Source organism: Xiphophorus maculatus, chromosome 19 (genome assembly GCF_002775205.1).
Source record: "Xiphophorus maculatus strain JP 163 A chromosome 19, X_maculatus-5.0-male, whole genome shotgun sequence".
Taxonomy (NCBI): Eukaryota; Metazoa; Chordata; class Actinopteri; order Cyprinodontiformes; family Poeciliidae; genus Xiphophorus; species Xiphophorus maculatus.
In genome coordinates, this window is record NC_036461.1 from 6,822,838 (window position 1) to 6,840,617 (window position 17,780).

The 17,780-nt window shown below is 38.9% G+C and overlaps 1 protein-coding gene across 1 annotated transcript; it reads right to left on the bottom strand.

Moving 5' to 3' along the window:
• Positions 1 to 5,741: 5,741 nt before the first annotated feature.
• LOC102227762 (leucine-rich repeat transmembrane protein FLRT2) lies at positions 5,742 to 9,926 on the bottom strand. The gene is made up of 3 exons (XM_005797796.2): positions 9,626 to 9,926; positions 9,420 to 9,532; positions 5,742 to 8,313 (listed from the first exon to the last, which is right to left on the bottom strand). The coding sequence occupies exon 3, from the start codon at positions 7,921 to 7,923 to the stop codon at positions 5,968 to 5,970; it is 1,956 nt and encodes a 651-aa protein (XP_005797853.1). The 5' UTR covers positions 7,924 to 8,313; positions 9,420 to 9,532; positions 9,626 to 9,926; the 3' UTR covers positions 5,742 to 5,967.
• Positions 9,927 to 17,780: the final 7,854 nt, after the last annotated feature.

Below are 17,780 nucleotides of genomic sequence, written 5' to 3' on the forward strand. Positions count from 1 at the left end.
AGGCAGACATGTCACATGGTTTTGTAATAGCCACACAATATGGTGATTTTTTTTTCATATGGTTTGTTTTGGGCAACTTTAAGCCTCAGAATGTGTCAGGTTGCCTTAATTGGCTCTACTATTGGGAAACTGTGACATTGTACCTCTAACATCCTGGCCAACAGCAGAAAATGAGCACCTGGCTTCATGGAAGCCATGAATGTGATCCCAATCCAACTACATCAGTGCCTGGTACTGTTATAAGGCATTATGTGTCTGAATGTTGACATTCATTCACAATTATGCCTGTGACAATGTTTTTCTGTGTCCTTTCAAAGCATATTAAATCCAATCAATATGTCAAAATTAATCCATTCTCTGAGGATGCCAGCAATAAGTTGGGTTATTTAGCGTGTCCTAAGAGGAAAAAAATGGGGGATAATTTTTCAACGTCATATTTTCACAATAGTATTCAACAATGTTATGTTTAAAACTAAATATGTAATCATCAAGCTAAATATTTATTCGCAAACACCGACCTGAATGAGGGAAAGTGAAGCCTATGGTGCTTTAAATCATGTTGGTTGTTTTGAGACTGGCTGTATGAGTTGTTAATGTACTCTTGGAGTAGTTTTACTAGCCTAGCTGCTAATTGAAAGGTTCATTACTGTTTTATGTTGTCTCTGTGGATAACGGCTGTTTCTGTGGTTTGCTGGTGTTCTGCAGCCTTTGATTGTCTTGTATCCCTCTCATACTGGACAATGTTAGTGACTTTATTTCTCATCTTTTCTTTAATTCCTTTCATTCAGGCATAGCATGTTGCTTTTTGAGATCTTTTGATCTTCTCCATGCTCTCAAACACGTTCTAAGTTATTGATTTTAGTTGTAACTTGTGAAATATATTCTAACTGGAATTAATTGCAGTTAATTTGTGATTCTTTTTACAAAAGTTGGTTATTTCCCTGAATCAAGAAAGATTCTTATGTTATCTTTGTCAGATATAAAAGGCTGATGATCTCATACATTTGTGGCAAAAATACTTCTTCACAGAACAACACAAACGTCTGCTCTGGTAGTTTGATGGAATAACTGTTTTCTGGTCCTTCATGGTCAGCACTGCCTTATATTTGCCTTAACCAGCCTCATTGAGTTCCGATAATTAGCAGGCAGCTCATTTGTACTGCTGTGCATTAATAAAGAGCAGTCAGTGTCTTAAACCAGCAGATCTAAAGCTTTTTCACAGTTCGTGCAGATCAGCTTTTTAATTTTGTAACTTTGTCCTTAGTTGTCTGCCATGTTAGTCTACATCAGTTCTCATAATGGCAGGTGGTTGTGGTGAACTCTTGAATGATAAAAGCATTGGTGTTAAGTGATTTATCTTCTTCAGTATGTTTTTTCCAGTCTCAGAATTGGGTGGATCTGCTCCCATGTTCTTACTTTCAGAGAATATGTTTTTTTCTTTATTTTTTGTTACTGTGCAGAGTAGGATATCATATTAGTTTCCTGACTTCTGCTCCGGTGTACCTTTCTAAGATAACCAGAGCTGTGAATTGGATCTGGCAGTCTTCAGAACCGTCGGTTTGCACGTGCTGACAGTTGAATATCTGTGTTACCTTCATTTTCAACAGTGATTTTCTTTTCTAATGCATTGAGAATTGTCATTGATTCCCATAATCACAGCCGTTTAACAGTTTATTGGTATGTTCGGTTGTCTAACAAAGTAAGTATAATAGAGCTTTTTGGCCATCAGGAACAGAAACAGCCGTTATGTATAATACCTATAAAAAGTACCAACCCCCCGGTAGGTTTTACACTTTCTATTGCTTCTGCAAATCAATCACGATCAACAAAATTGGTCTTTTTTTGGGAAAAAAAAACCCTTTTAATGTCAAAGTGTCAACTGATTTCTACAATATAATGACAAAAAGATAAAACAAAATGAATGATTGCATATGTATTCATCCCCTTTAAGTTAATATTTAGTTTATGCACCTGTGGCTGCAATCGCAGCATGAAGCCTATGAAGCTGCAGCTTTACTAATTCGTCAAGCTCTGATAGGTTGCATGGAAATTGACTGTGAACAGGCTTGATCTGTAGTTTATCTTCTACCTTTACAAGTCTTCCAGGGCTTAATGCTAAGAAGCATCTCCAAAACACGGTGAGGGTGGTGTGTTTGTGGTCATGTGCAATGTTTGGTATCCTGATGGCCAAAAAGCTCAATTTGGGACTCATCATACCAAAGAACTTTCTCCCACTTGACCAAGGACTCGCCAGTTGAGCCTCGATATAAGTCTTCTTCAACAGTGACTTTCTCATAACCACTCTGCCATAAAGCTTTGACTGGTGAAGAACTCAGGCATTAGTTGTTGAATGCAGTCTCTCCCATCTCAATTGCTGAAACTTGTAGCTCCTTCAGTATAGACAGAGGCTTCCTGGTGTCCTCTCTCCATAGTCTCCTTTTTGCACTGTCACTCATTTGTGAGGCCTTCCTGATCTAGATAGATTTATATATGTAACATATTCTCGCCATACCTCTAAGGGGATCTTCAGTGCCTTAAAGTTTTCAACTTTTCTTTGATTTTCTTGGAGTGTAATTTGCAATTTTACAGATCAGCCAGTGAATGGACCTAACAAAACCAGGTGTTTTTATACTACAATCACTGGATACACACTCACTGGACTCAGGTGATTTCTTTTCCACTCATTGTGAGACTCCTAGTACCAGTTTGCTGGACCTCTGTTGAATTAGGTCATTCACTTTAAAGGAGGTGAACATTAATGCAATCACGTACTTTATCTTTCCTATTTTTATTTAATTTTCAATATTTTATAGAAATGAAATCTTTGTCATTAAAAGGCTTTTTGTCATTTGTTTTGTTAAATAAGACAGATTTTGCTGATCATGATTGGTATGTAAAATCAATAGAAAGGGTAAATAAACCAACGTCTGTGAATACCTTTTGTTGTGGGAATTTGTTTGGTCTTTTAAAATGTCTCTGTATTGCCTTGTGATGGTCTGGCAACCTGTCCAGGGTGTACCCCGCTTCTCGCTAATGGCCGCTGCAGATTGGCACTAGCCCTTAACAATCCTTCAATTACAATGGTGTTTTCTGTTGGAGTGGACTCTTGTGTATCACACTGAGATAATTAAAACCAAATGCAACACAGTTTGTATAAATAATTGATAAGATAATCATATTTTTAAGCCGGTGGGGGGATTCAGGATTCCCCCTGCTGACCTAAAGAAGACTTATTGATCACAACTGGAAGCCTAATAAAGACAAACACACAATAACAATATGGACTTGTTAATAAAAAGCTGTTTCCAACTTTTAGGATAGCAAATAGAAAAACAATAAATTCCAGTCAGCTTTGCTGCTGGACCTGATGTTGTTTAGACTGTGAATATTTTCATCAGTTTTTCCCTCAGAGGTTCTACTACTGTGTGGTACCCTGGTGCAATGAACTGGGCTGTTCACAATTTTTTATCTAACACATACACTCATGTTTTTTGTGAAGTACTGAAATCTGTTGTGTATGCACTCTACCATTTAAAAGGTTTCTTGAGTTTGTGTGACTTTTAAGGGAGGGCTTCAGTTAGAGGAGGCCCATTTTTCATCACTCCTTTGTAAAAATATTACACTACAATGCTTTTAATTGTTTTAAGATTTTTTAAATATACTTTGTAACATATCCACAGCAAAATGTGTATGATTTAGTAATACAGTTCCAGAAGTTGATCAGTATCAGGTAAGATACCTACGTGTTAAGCTTATCAGAGGCCTATGAACATTTACTTATTGATATTGTTTTTCTATTCTTCTGAATAAATTTCTCTAGTCACACAGTGACTAGAAACATCTTTATGATTAAATCTAAAGGTTCTGAGATTATTTTTTAACGGGGAAAATAGAAATATATGGAAAACATAGTAATAGCTATCTCTCAACTAGAAAAAGATTAAATTCTTCCAATCTGGGACATTTTAGTATCTGGGTGTTGACAGGATTGAGCAGGAAATAGACAGCGGCGTTTAAAGCTGTTGATCAGGTCTGTGTGGTGAAGAAAGCTGAACTGAAAGTTGCTTCTCTGGATTTACTGGTCAGCTACTTCCAACTTCTAAATGTGGTCATTACTAAAAGTATGCGACTTTGGATACAAATTTAAAAAATTTGATTCTTCTGTTGGGTGACCATGAAGGCTTAGAGATAACGTTAGGAGTTGAAACCAAATACATTCAAGGGCTTTGGCAATCTGATAAAGTTGCCTCTATGTCTAATCAGATGTCTCTGAAAAGAGGGGATGTCTGGGTTTCCCTTTTAGACCTGACATTTTTGGAAAGGAATATTAAATAAGTGGAGTGCATTAAAGAAACAGTTGGATTGACTGATAAAATAGTATTAAAAAGATTGAAACTGATGCTTCTGCATTTGAAGCGTTCATTCTGGATGCTGGAAAAACAATTTAGGAGTGTTATGCTGTTCTCTACCCAGTGACATTTCCAGACTCAATTTTGGAGTTCCCAAAATATTGGATACACAAAGGGATACACATAGTCCCTCATGTGGTTTCTAGGCCTTTCCAACAGAGCCTCAATGGCCTATAAGAAAGTCATTTAAGTCACTTTTATTCAAGATCTTTTACTTTCAGCCATGATCCATATCTCATTACCATAGGAGAGGGTTTGAATTTGGATGGACCAGATCTACCCGTCTCTCTTGTTCCGACCTTGCTAAACTGAGATGCTTAGACTCATTTGTTAGAAACAGAATCTCACCATCAATGGGATTCTGTTCTTTCTATATTCAATCCCAGTAATTGGAAAAATAGTTGAAAATTTCTTTCATTCATCTGCCCTTTTAAGAAAGCTTCATCTTACAAAGACCCCACCTTAACACCTTTGAAGTATGTGAACTGTTCAACTTGTCAAAAGTTGTCTTAATGAACTCCTCATCCAAATTTAAAATTACTACATATATGTGCTCATACACCATAGGTACTGTGGTACTGTTTATGTGTTTCAGAGTTTCACTGCTGTATTTTATTTCTGTGTATTCAACTCTTTGTAATTCAGGACCCTGTGCTAACCCACATTACATACCATCAAATGTTGTTACTCCTGCTAATCCAGAGTCTGGAATAAATTCCCATTTGGAGATATGTTTTAATTAAATGTGTCACAAGATAAATAAATAAAGAGAAGCAAAAGTATTATTCACAATATTCCATTAAATTGTATATACAAGGATACATCTTGTGCAAAAACATGGATGTTAAACACATTTTAAGCTGATAATTTCAAGGCACATTAATAAATTCTTCTGCTGAAAAATGGTCAATATTAAACTCAAAGAAAATACTTTTGTTTTAAGGAGTTTAACATTCAGAGGTTGTGCTTCTTTGCAGTTCGCTTTGTGACACCAACACCAATCACAGCAGGTGCTGATAACAAGACCCACTTTGCTGTGATGATGTATTAAACTGGAGACGCAGGTGAAAGCTCTGCAGCCTGCCACTTTCTGAGTGTTTAATGAGTGTGACCTTTAAATTTCTTTCTAAAGCAGAGAGAAAATGGTTTGCATATGGTCCAACACTTCTTGAAGAATCTAATACTCTCACCTGACTTCAGCGGCAACCACACAGCTCATAGCAGGAAAACTACACCCTCTAGTGGTGAAAATCTGTTATCCTCATGTCTATCAAGATTCCTTATAAAAATCATCAGCAAAAACCTTACACAATAGCAGTAAAACATCCTCAATTCTTAAGAAAAAAAAATATTTTTTTATATGCGTTTGTGCACAGAACTGCAACATCACTACTCCAAAAAACAACAACCTATAAATCCAACAATGTTATGTAAAAGAGATGGTCAAGTCAGTTGTATAAATTACAATTTTGAAGACAACTTTTAAATCATTTTAACTTTACAGAGTTCAAAAATGTCCGAACAGTTTTAGGAAACTCCTGATGGTTTTCTAGAACCATCATGAATCGTGGTCCTGAACGTTATTCTTGCAGTACATTGTGGTGGTGGTCACTGGGGGGCAGTCTCTGAAGCTGACTCCTCCATTAGGGCTGTAGATTGGCTGAATGCGGAAATCTCCCTTGAGGAGCTGCTCATTGTTGAGCGACACTATCTGGAAGCCTGTTTCAGTCATTTCCAGGAGGGAATTGTCTTTCTTGGTGCCAGCCTCACAATAATCGTCTTTTCTACGTCCCCGGTTGTACTTCCACTCTGAGCGACTCTTCTTGTGCATGTGCCAGCAGAAGATACTGAGCAGGACCACCAGCACCACAATCACAGCCCCACCGATGAGCCCAGCCAGAAGGAGTGGCGAGCCAGACTCTGGCTGTGTTGCCTGCTCGGGCCCAAAGCGTCTTCTGTTGTTGTTATCTGGGCTGAAAAAGGCTGCAGTTGTCACAGCCTCGGTGCACAGAGTGTCATCCTTGGGCCTGTAATTATTGAAAGCATCCAAGGGAATAACGCAGATCCGATACGTGGACTTGGGTTCAAGATTAGTCAGTCGGATCCCTCGATGATCCCCACCCACTATCCTCTCTCTGACCGTGTCTCCGGTCAGACTGGGCTCCATCCTGGCCCAGGTCACCTTGTAGGCAGTGACTGGAAAAGAAGCCAACCAGCGTACATGGATATCCGACCCATTTAAGATTGTGAAAGTAACCTGTAGAGGCTGCTTAGTCCGCAGTCCATCCTCCCTGGTTGTGTAGATGGTGTAGAGGGTGGGCAGTGTGGTTAGGGGCCGTTTTGAGGAGGAAACATGTCGAGTAACCAAAGGGAAGTCTGTTGAAATGGAAATGGTTGCGTTCATAGCAGTGCCAAATGTAGAAGCAGGCTCTGTGCAGTGGACCAGGTCAGCGCTCAGCTCTCTGATCACCATACCTCGGAACTTTTCAGGTTTATGGCACATGAACCCACGCACATTCAATGATGCAGGAAGAGATTTGAGCCATGACACCACCCAATGCATGCCGCAATCACAGAGCCACGGGTTGTTCCGGACAGTGAGCTGCCTGAGACTCCCAAGCCCATCAAAGACTCCCGTCACCAGTGACTGCAGCTGGTTATTAGAAAGATCTAACTTCTCTAACCTGTGCAGATCTGCCAAAGCTTTCACAGGGATCTTGGTTATCTGATTTTCCTGAAAGTTTAACTTAACAAGCATCTCCCCAGGAAGGAGCGGGGGAGGGTAAGTTAATGAGTTTCGTGCTAGAGACAGGTCTCTCAGGATGACCAGGTCTTGAAAAGTCCCAGGTGAGATCCCTTCATCTGTTAGCAAGTTCCCATCTAACAGCAGGCGTTCCAGCCGGGTGACATTCTGAAATGCTTCCTCTGCAATGACCGCAATCCGATTCTCATCCAACCTTAGCTCTTTCAGGTCATCTGGGAGACCAATAGGCACACTGCTCAGGTGGTTTTTGGTCAAGAAGAGCATCTTTAGGCTCAAGGCTTCCCTAAATGCCCCTTCTTCCACTCCAACAGTAGAAATGGAGTTATCATCCAAATGCAGCTCCTCCAGTCGAAGAAGCTGAGCCAGAGCTGCCCGAGAGATGGTCTGAATGTTGTTCTCCTGCAGATGGAGAACTCTTACATTTTTTGGCAGGTTAACTGGAAACTCGTCAAGCTGGTTACCATAGAGATACACAGTTTCCACAGAGGCCACATGGTGTAGCTCCAGCGGAAAGCCGGCATTATTGATCTGATTATTGTGTAGGTAAATGGTCTTGTAGCCCTCACCGATTCCCAGAGGCACTGAGGTCAAGCTCCGCTCATTGCAGTAAACAAAGGTCCGGTCACAGCGGCACTCTTCGGGACAGTTAGAGGCTCGTGAAAACTGGAGATGAAGGCCTAACAGTATAGGAATCCATGGTCTTACTAAGGAGGTCCAGTCCTTACTCCATAAACGCCACAGTATCTCCATTTCATATGAATCAATACAGCAACATCAGAGAAAGTAACTATATAATTTAATGAAATAATAAGAATCAGAAATTCCAGCTGAGGAATCATAAGATCTATGTACTGTGTCCATCCTGGTGCTGCAAAAAGTCCTCAGCAATTCCTCAGTAATTGGTTGTCCTGAGGTTCCCCAAAAAATGGGAATACACTAATGGATGTTATTCCTTCACCCACACCCACCCATTTCTGAACTGGTTCATAAAGTCCATCACATTTTTTTCATTGGCTCACAAAGCAGAATTCAGAGCGTGGTGCTGAGGATTGATGAAGTCGCATGCATTCCTGGGGATCATCACGTCATGACCTGATGACAGTTCCTCAACAAAACACCATTGTGGCTTCACACGCAAACCTGCAGTAGAAACACAATTTACAAAAAAAATTAGGTTTCATTTCTGCTTGTCAAAAAAGAAGCTTTTATTCTACCAAACTGCATTAAGTTACTGTAAATTGGAGCAAGAGAGTATACAGATAATAATATAAATATATTTATTCAGATGCATAGGTGTAGCACAATATTTAAATGGATATAGAGAGAATGCATGAAAAGGAGTTTCTCTGCTTCACAAGTTGACAGTGAAGCAAAATATACGCCGAAAACAACTAACCAGCAAAAATACTGCACAGAGCAGCATTCCTCTACTGAGTTCAACCTCAAGATAAGAGCAGCCTGCTTGCTCCAAAGTCAAATTCCTGCTCTGCATTTTTTTCTCAGCGAGACTTTGTATTCTTCCCCGTGTCTGATTCATTAAGTCTGGTGGTGCCGGAGGAGAGGAGGACTGTAGGAAGGTGATGAACGCCGCCTGTCAGCACAGATAAGATGAAACAAATTCCTTGCAGAGGGACACAACTAAGATCGATGTGGGCCTCTCACAGAGAGGAAAGGTACTGCTGTGACTACAAGGTCAGAGCATTTAAACAAATGTGGATAGTTTCTTCATCACTGGGTTCAGGAGGAGGGGGAACAATCTGTTATAATTGTCAAAAATCAAGAAAACTCATCACTAAAACCTCCTGCTGGAGCTCTGATGACAGCGTGATTGGGATGCATTCTTTGTGTTTGTTAGTCGGACAGTGAGAAGTGATGAAACGGCAGCAGCCTGTTGACAGATTGCATTGATTTCTGGCCAAGGCAGCTCAATAGTTATGTAATGTTCTCGGCTTGGGGTGTTGGGGGGGCAAATAAGCCATCAAGCTGAGGCTGATTATGATGACCGCGATTATTAAGCGTGGTTTTCAGCATCAGACTTGAAACATGATAATCCAAGCTCGTTGATGCCGTTTGGAGAAGAAAGTTCGGACTTTATTGTACAGGAGATCTGTTACTATCAGAGGAAAATTATAAATCCTTTTTGATTAGACAGATACATTTTAAGCCCTATAAAGAGGGTTTTTTTCAGAGAACAAAGTTTTCTGTCTAATAAATTCAAAAGGCTTCCCAATCCTGAATTTTCTCACCTTCAGAAAAGTAGAAAGTCTCCCCTGTTCACGCCGACTCGCTCCGCTTGGCTCCACGCACAGTGCTGCGCACACAGCGAGGATAAGCTCCGCATCCTTCCCGCTGCGCTCCGCTGCAGTTTAAATAAATGACATCGCGCTGAGTGTGCATGGTTCTGACCCAAAAACAAACTCCGAGGAACGCATGGACTTTTATAGCACAGGACCTTCCTTTATGATTCTCATACACCGAGTCTATTGAGCCAGTGTCCGGCTGCGCCTCTCCGGGGCTTCCGGTGAAGTTCCTCCGCCGGCTTCAGAGGACGAGAGGGGGCCACAAACCCGGGAGGGGACCAAAGTCAGCAGCTTCCAGTCTGACCGCCGCTCCGCCGCTCGCTCCCCGGGATTGGAAGTCCATGATCGGTGTTAACTGTTTGAGGCTGCCTTGTTCGGTTCTGGTCCTGGTTCCTTCTGTTAGGGGTCCGTGAATAACCGAGTCGCTGTTCTCCCTCCCTCTGCTACACTCCGTCTCCGTCTCTCTCTCTGCTCATGTCTCTCCATCCTCATTCCACATCCCCCTCCCTTCTTCTTCCCCACCCCCTCCTCTATGTGGGCTTTTAAACATATAATATGGATAAAAAAAAATTAAGAGTCCACTAAAAATGATCAGCTTTTTATTTTACTTTTTATAGGTATATATTTGAGTAAAATGAACATTGTTATTTTACTTCTAACGATATGTCTGAAATTCCAAGCAAAAATTTAGTATTTATTTCCAGAAAATGAGAAACGGTCAAAATAACGAAAAAGATGCAGATCTTTCAGACGTCAAATAATGCAAAGAAAACAAGTTCATAATAATTTAGAAACAACAATAGTTATGTTTTAATTCAAGAAGAGTTCAGAAATCAATATTTGGTGAAATGAGGTTTTCAATGGGGTTTTCATGTAATAATTTATATACAATAAATTTTAATATTTTAAAAATCATGTTTTCATTAATTTTAAGTGGAAAACTATCACAATTAACAGAAAAAAAAGAAGCTTTCAAACATATGATTCACTTGACTTAGTAATTAAGTTCCAATTATAGGTGGGCTTTTAGGTAACCGGCTAATTATTGAATGGAAGATGAGTTGGGATAAACTGACTTTTAGTGTAAAGTGGATTTGTTTTTATAATTAAAAGAGTTAAGCTCACATATATTAAATTTTTATAATTATTGCCTTAAATTTACTGTTCATTATTGCAATGTTTCATTGCACCAAAAGAAAACAGATTTATTTTTGATAAATATGGAAAGGACTGCTGACTTGTCAAATGGCTGGCAGAACGTTATTTGATACAACCCAAAAGTGTGTCATAAGCTGCAAAACATCATCACTAAATACAATGGCTGTTCAGAGTGCTGTATCCAAGCATATTAATGTGAAGTTGAGTGGAAGGAAATGTGTGGTTGAAAAAGGTGCTCAAGCAACAGGGATAATTGCCGTCTTGGGAGGATTGTGAAGCAAAGCCAGTTATAGAATATGAGGGAGATTCACAAGGCATCTACTGCAGCTGAGACCAGTGCATCAGCCACCACAACATCCATCCATCCAACAGAGACCCCAAAGTCCCATCAAAGGTCAAAGGTAATTTTGCATTTTTAATTTGGAAATCAAAGTCCCAGAATCTGGAGAAAGGGACTGGAGACATGCAAGTTTCTGAGAAGTTCCCACAATTTGAAGGACGATGAAATCTGATGCTGTTGACACTTAGTGTTTGCCTCTTCTGATTAAGCTTCTTGGAGATGCTCACTTCAGTTTCAGTTCAGTTTATTTTCAGACCCATTCAATATATTAGAATATAACTGAAAAGTTATTGTTTTAGGAACTTTATCACTAAGCGAAGTTGGAATATTACATGAAAGCAATAAATGAAGGAAAAACACTCAAAAGTGGGTTTAATTAACTGCATTAGTACCTGCGTATAGGTTTTTATTTTCAAAACTAGGTACTTTTAATCTGAGAAGCATACTCATTGAGACATATATTCTAATTTATTGAATATTTAACACCAATTCACAACTATTGCTGTCTCAATGTACTAACATTAATTTTCAGAAGTATCCATTTGCTAAATTCCAATCATATCTAAAGATTTAATGTCAATTTCAAACATTCAAACTGATCTCATAAAACAATGCAAATACAGTTTATTATGCGAGTTTCAGTTATATATTGAATCCCTAAAAAAAAAAAACTTCTCTAAGACTCTAATTTACTGAGATGCACCTGTTTATAAGGTTTTCTTCTTCAGGGAACATCTTCTGCTGATGCATTGCCTTGAGTTCAGTTTTCAGTATTCCCTAGATGAGATTTATTACTTTTTAATTGAAAAATATATGTTTTTTCTATCTTATTGAATATGTATTTGCAGTTTAACATCAACACTCAGCATTGACATGGAAGGAATCTTAATGTTTGCTTTCAGCAATCTTTCCTTTAATAATTATTTCTTTTAGAAACGGAAAAAAAAAAAAATTACTCAGTTTTTTTGAAGTCCTCAGAAAAACTGAGCGATTAGGAATCTGATCCTACAAGAATCAGACTCCTAATTCTTGTAGGAGTCTGAGGCAGCAGCTCCTGCAGGAGATGAAGCTTCCTGTTGAACTTTGGAGACATGTTTTTGTGTCGAGTGCCTTTTTATGTTGTTGTTGTTTGTAAGAAGAGCGGCTGCTTGTAGGAGGAGACATTCCTGTCAACAAATTTCCAGCAAAGTGCTGTATTAAACGAAAAACAAAACTTAAAGGAGAGCAGCAGACTGAACTGGGCCCAAAGCACCACTGTCACAAACACGGTCTGTGGCTGATTTAAATCATCTGTTCTCAACTCGGAGGGTTTTACTCCATCTGCCAAATATGACAGCTGCTACTGCGTCTCAATGCTCCAATCTATGAAATTAAAATTCAGACTTAATCCACCGGCAGCTCATCATTGTGCAAAGAGCCTGTGTCCAACATGACAATGTTTTTGCTACGTCACTGTAATCTGGATGCTGTGGCTTAACACTGCAGGAACCTGCAAGGCTGCTCCAATAGTCAGACTGACTGTACTGGCTTGAAGTGTAATGGATTACCTGGATCTGTGACCGGATTACACGGATCTAAATTTACCGGACATAATGGGAATCCTGAAATATTTTTGGCTAAATGTGCAGAAATAGACAAGTAGTCAAGTTAGTTTTGATTAAATTCTTAGGTACAGAGGACATTTTATGACATAATGAGCTTTAAATAAGTTGAATCTGTTAGAGATTGTTTGGTATTATCATTTTATTATTCCTTTAGATTACATTCAGTCTAAAGAACATTGTGATTTTCTTTTAAAGTGATTCTCTTCCTTATGTGTGTATGAACTGACCTGGAAGTCACAACTGTCTGTTTATCTTCATGTGAAACAGTTAACAATGTGTTTCTCAGACCTTTGATTAGTTATCACACCTAGGAACTGGGTTGCTAGTTGATTGTATCAGAAGTTTTACGACCTTTGTTGTTTTTCCTGACTGTCCCCTAGGTAGAAATTCCTTAGTCGTAAAACTGTGTTTGATTGTGTTCGTTTCGGGGGCTCCTAATCTTATCAGCACCAGCCCCCTTTGCTTTTGTTTTGTGTTAATAAAAAGACAAGCTCTACTGCAGAGTTGCAGAACACATGGTGAACTGGTCAGAGGAGCAGTTCTCTGTGTTTTCTCCTTTTGCAAAAGCTTGGCTATAAAATTCATAATACGTTGTCTGTGGTTCTTTATTTTATATAGGTTCGAAAGGAAAAATACCTATCAGAATCCAAACTCAGATGGTTTGTGGACCATGATACCCATCCATCTATCCATCCATGAATGATGTACATCCATCTATCATTACTTAAATCATCCGTCTGTCCGTGACTAAAACCAGCCAGCATTAGCTTCTTTTTTGAGGTTTGGACATAGAGGTAACATATCCTGCAGGCTATTTTTGAAGAACTTAAGGGGATACAGAGGTTATAATTGACAGACAGTTCTCCAGAGATGTCTGGGTCACCCCAGTGTCTCCCTCTAGCAGGATATGCCTCTAAAAGAAATCCCCACACGGCATCCTTATCAGATGGCCTGTCTTCAGTTGAATCTCTACTACAAAAAGGGTCCAGCTTAAGATAAAAAATCTGTTTGAATGGCCTCAGTTTGGAGAAGCAGAGATTATTTATCACTGTGGAGAGGCAGTAACAGCTGATCACACTGAGACGGGTTCTAAAGCGCAACAGAAGTTTGGTCTCACACATTTTGCATTTTTTATGTGGAGGTGCAGAGCAGGACACAAATGCAGGGATAAAAGCAGGAGGTAGGGAGATAAAAAAAAAAAAAACTTGCAAAACCTTAAAAAAAAACACAAAACAAAATAAATCTGGTCAGCAACCAGCTTCAGTGTTCCTGGTGGAAGATTTTTTTTGGAAATGTTTTGTCATTTTTATTTTGACTTGTTTTAGGATGCTGTTGGAACTGTTTGTTTTAGTTGTGTAATCAAGTATTTAGGAATTGGTCTCTCTGCATGTTTCTCTTATTTTCCCCAAGGCTTACTCTGATATTGAGCAACCCAGAAATACGACAACTACAATCCATAAAGTCACATCAATAAATATAATTTATGTTGTTGGTTAAATTTTCTAAATACACTCTTGGATACTTTCATAAAACAGCACTCTGACAATCAGTCTTTTGATTTCCCAGTATAAATGCTTTCAGCTGATATGAATCTTACCTAAAACTTTGCCTGAAGCTCTGGATGAGACTAATACCCACTGAAACACAGTCGACCTGTTCTGAGTGAATGCTTCTAAAGTATTTCTGCAGACGTCCTTTGGAGCCCAGACTCTGGCACCGTGCCTCAGTCTTTGCTCCACATCTTCTGCTTTCCATGAAGGAGCAGAGCTCAGACAGACAGGGAGCAACTGAGACGACAACAAAGAGGTTTCTGTCAGGACTTCAGGTGAGGCTGCTGTGACATGAGCTTCAGTGAGAGTCAAGTTTCTGTGCTGAGAGGAAAGCTCAGTCAGGGCTGGATTATTAAGCAGGAAAAAACGCTCCCAGTCTTCCATCTGTTTGGGTGGTTTGACTTCAGGGAGGACACAGACAATCTGTTTGTGATATCAGCCCTGATAGTTTGAGGGAATTATTTAACATTAAACGTTCATTGAAAATTTTTTGATAAATAAGCATTGTGCAAAGTCCCAAAGGTGTTTCTGCTCTCCAATAGGGGATGTCAGGAATGTTGTCAAGAAATGCTTTTGTATGTAAGTGTTTATGGAATCAGTTTAAATGAAACTTAAAGTTGGCATGAAAAACCAGACGAGAGCTCCAGAAATGATTAGATGGAGAAAACACACACGTTCCTGAGACATGGAGAACTGTGTGAAATTTTACATGAACCGGGGAGAGGAGAGTGCAAAATCTTGTCAGAATTCTGTCTAATCTGATGAGCGAGAAATGACATATCAATCAAATATGTTTTAATTGTTTGATGCACATTATGCTTTTGATTCAGAAAAGGGGAGGAACCAGAACCATGATAATTTGTCTCATGGAAAGTTGGAACCTATATGCGGTCAATCAGAACTAAATCCCAGTATGTTGGTTTGTTATATTTTCTGAATGATCTCAAATGTCCCATCAAAAAAAAAAAAATCTCCGGAGAATTAAATCTATATTTTTAGTTAAGATTACATATTTTCACTATTTGCCTTACTGTTTCTAAGAGGAGAGGATATTAAGGGTGAGGATAAAGGTTTTCCCTCAAACTGTGCCTTCCAAAAGTTTCATGGTACTTGCTTTCAGGGACTGGACCTGAGGGAGTCCTGCCTAAGAAAATCCTATCTGTCGGTGTGAAAACTTATCGGCTTGATTGTGCTTCAACTGCTGAAATATTGTCCACTTAATGCTCATGTTGGGCAAGACTGCTTCATACCAGAAGCTGTTGAATTATTTCTTTACACAGGAATTTTTATAACAACCAGCGATCATTTGAATAGATTCGGTTCCAGGAACGTAAAGTATATATGAACTCTCATGATTAAGTTGGAGCTTTGCTTGAGAAGCGTTTGCTCAAGAGTACATTTGTCTGTTGTTTCTGTGAACGGTGTTTACTGCCATGTCTTCATGTGGGTTTTTATCTGCGCAGGAAAACACAAAGTCAAAGTCTGTTGAAGGTTCGTCACTTCACACGTCGCTCCTTTGTGAATTTAAATCAGATTTCATCATGTTTTACACTCCAGCATAAATTCTTGGTTAGATCTGGTCTCCATCAGCTCCCGGGCAGATCATGGTTTGCATCATGTCTCCATCGTCAGCAGGCATCAAAGCAGCTTCCTGCAGAGACATAGTGAAGGTTGCTCTCAGCTAAAGAGAGCTTTTCTTTGCGTTTTAGATGAAATGTGTAGGGGTAATTTTTATTTTTTGCATTTTTATCATCAGGTTCACATCTCTACAGGTGTTTTCTGCATGGTCTTTATGTTGCTTTATGTTGCTTGATGAATACGCTGAAAACTCCAGGCCAGAATCCAAAAACTAAAGTATTTATGATGATGAAGAATAGGCTACAGGAATAGCTATTCAGCTAAAATTGTTTGATCTGAATGAATGAATGAATGAATGAAGGTAGAAAAACTGTTTTTGATTACATTTTTGCATTATGCTATCACCTCGCTCTGAATGAAATGCTGTTATGTCGACAACAATTTTCTTTGCAGGTCTCTCAACTCATCAGCAGATCCAGCTGTCTGTCTTCCTCTTTCTCACTGCGACTCTAAACAGCCTAGTGACTGATGCTCAAAGCAGCTGTACTCAAGGCGTAAAACCAATTTGTGCTTTCATTATATACTGGCGGTTTGGACAGGATGATACTCTTCTTTGTCTGATGGCAGATTGATGGTTTTCCTCTCCTTCAGATGTATTATAAAGGAAGAGCTCAGGTGCCAGAAAACATTGTTTAGACCTGACTGAAGCTTAAATAAGTCCAAACGATGACATTAATTCATGAGTACTATATGACTCCAACGTACACCTGAGAGAAAAATTAAAAGGACAGCTTAATGCACCAACATTAATTCGAGTTTTTTTTTTATTTTATTTTTTTCAGGGCATTGACAGATTGAGAAGACAATGTTTTCAAGAAACTTTGGTTCAGTGGGGCGGATAGTTGCAATCAGACACAGTTGTGGGTTTGAGTCCAGGATCCTCAGCAGCCGCATGCTGAACTCCACTTTATCCTGCACACGTGAGTATGAATGTGTAAATATAGATTTGCCATTGATCATTAGTTACCATGGTAACAAACCCAGGTAAGACTTGAAATAGCAGGACAATAATGAACCTGAAGTAACCTTAAAATGCCACAAATCTTTAGTATAACCGAATATTTTGAAATAACGTTCTGCTCTCCTTTACATACAGCTAAACCAGATATTTTCATTCACATAAATAAAAGACAAACATTCAATCTGACTGTTTTTTGAGGTCGGTTAGATTCATCAGAATTATTCATATTTGCTGAATGATATGAGATGGATTTATGTCCCAGACAACAAAATGTTGTAGTGTGAACAGTATGAAACAAAAACAGAAGGTGTTTTAGTCTGAAAAAACACCTTCATAAATCCATCTCCTGTCCATGATATGAGATGGATTTATGTCCCAGAGAACAAAATGTTTGAGTGTTAATAGTATAAAACAAAAACAGAAGGTGTTGTAAAGATTCTTTCCAAAGCTATTAAGAATGTCATTATCCACAGTGGAAATAAATCTGGTACCAAAATGGGCTGAAGTGCCACTATGAAAGTAGATAAACCATTACAGTAAAATCAGCATAAAAGCTTAGATTCTTTCTCAATTGAAAAAAGACCTTGATTTCAGGAGATATGTCCTGTGGGCTAATGAAACTGAGGTGCTGGATGAAAAACGGGGGACAGGGCAGCCTGCCTATTCCAGCTGTGAAGTACTGTACTGGGAATCACGTGTTGGTCTTTTGCCGCAGCATGGATTGGTGCACTTCGCAAAATAGCTGCAACATCAAAACATTGACCAGAAAGTTAAAGCATGGGCATAAAAGATTCTTGTGGAAGAACACTGAAATGTTTGACCTAAGTCATATAATTTCAAAAGCAATCCTACCAAAATGAAGCAAATGTATATAACATAAAAAAAATCTCAATCTCATTGTTGTGGAATTAAGCAGGGAGAAACAGTTTTGAAAAACTTTTTTTCAGTTCTATTTTATCTTTATAATGTTTTAAGTAAGATAGAATACACCCATTTCCATTAATAAAGTGGAGCAACATGAACTCTGTTCTCTGTGCAGACACACACACATACACA

Coding starts and splice junctions, on each gene's coding strand:
- LOC102227762 (XM_005797796.2), bottom strand. CDS start 7,923: ATGGAGATACTGTGGCGTTTATGGAGTAAGGACTGGACCTCCTTAGTA.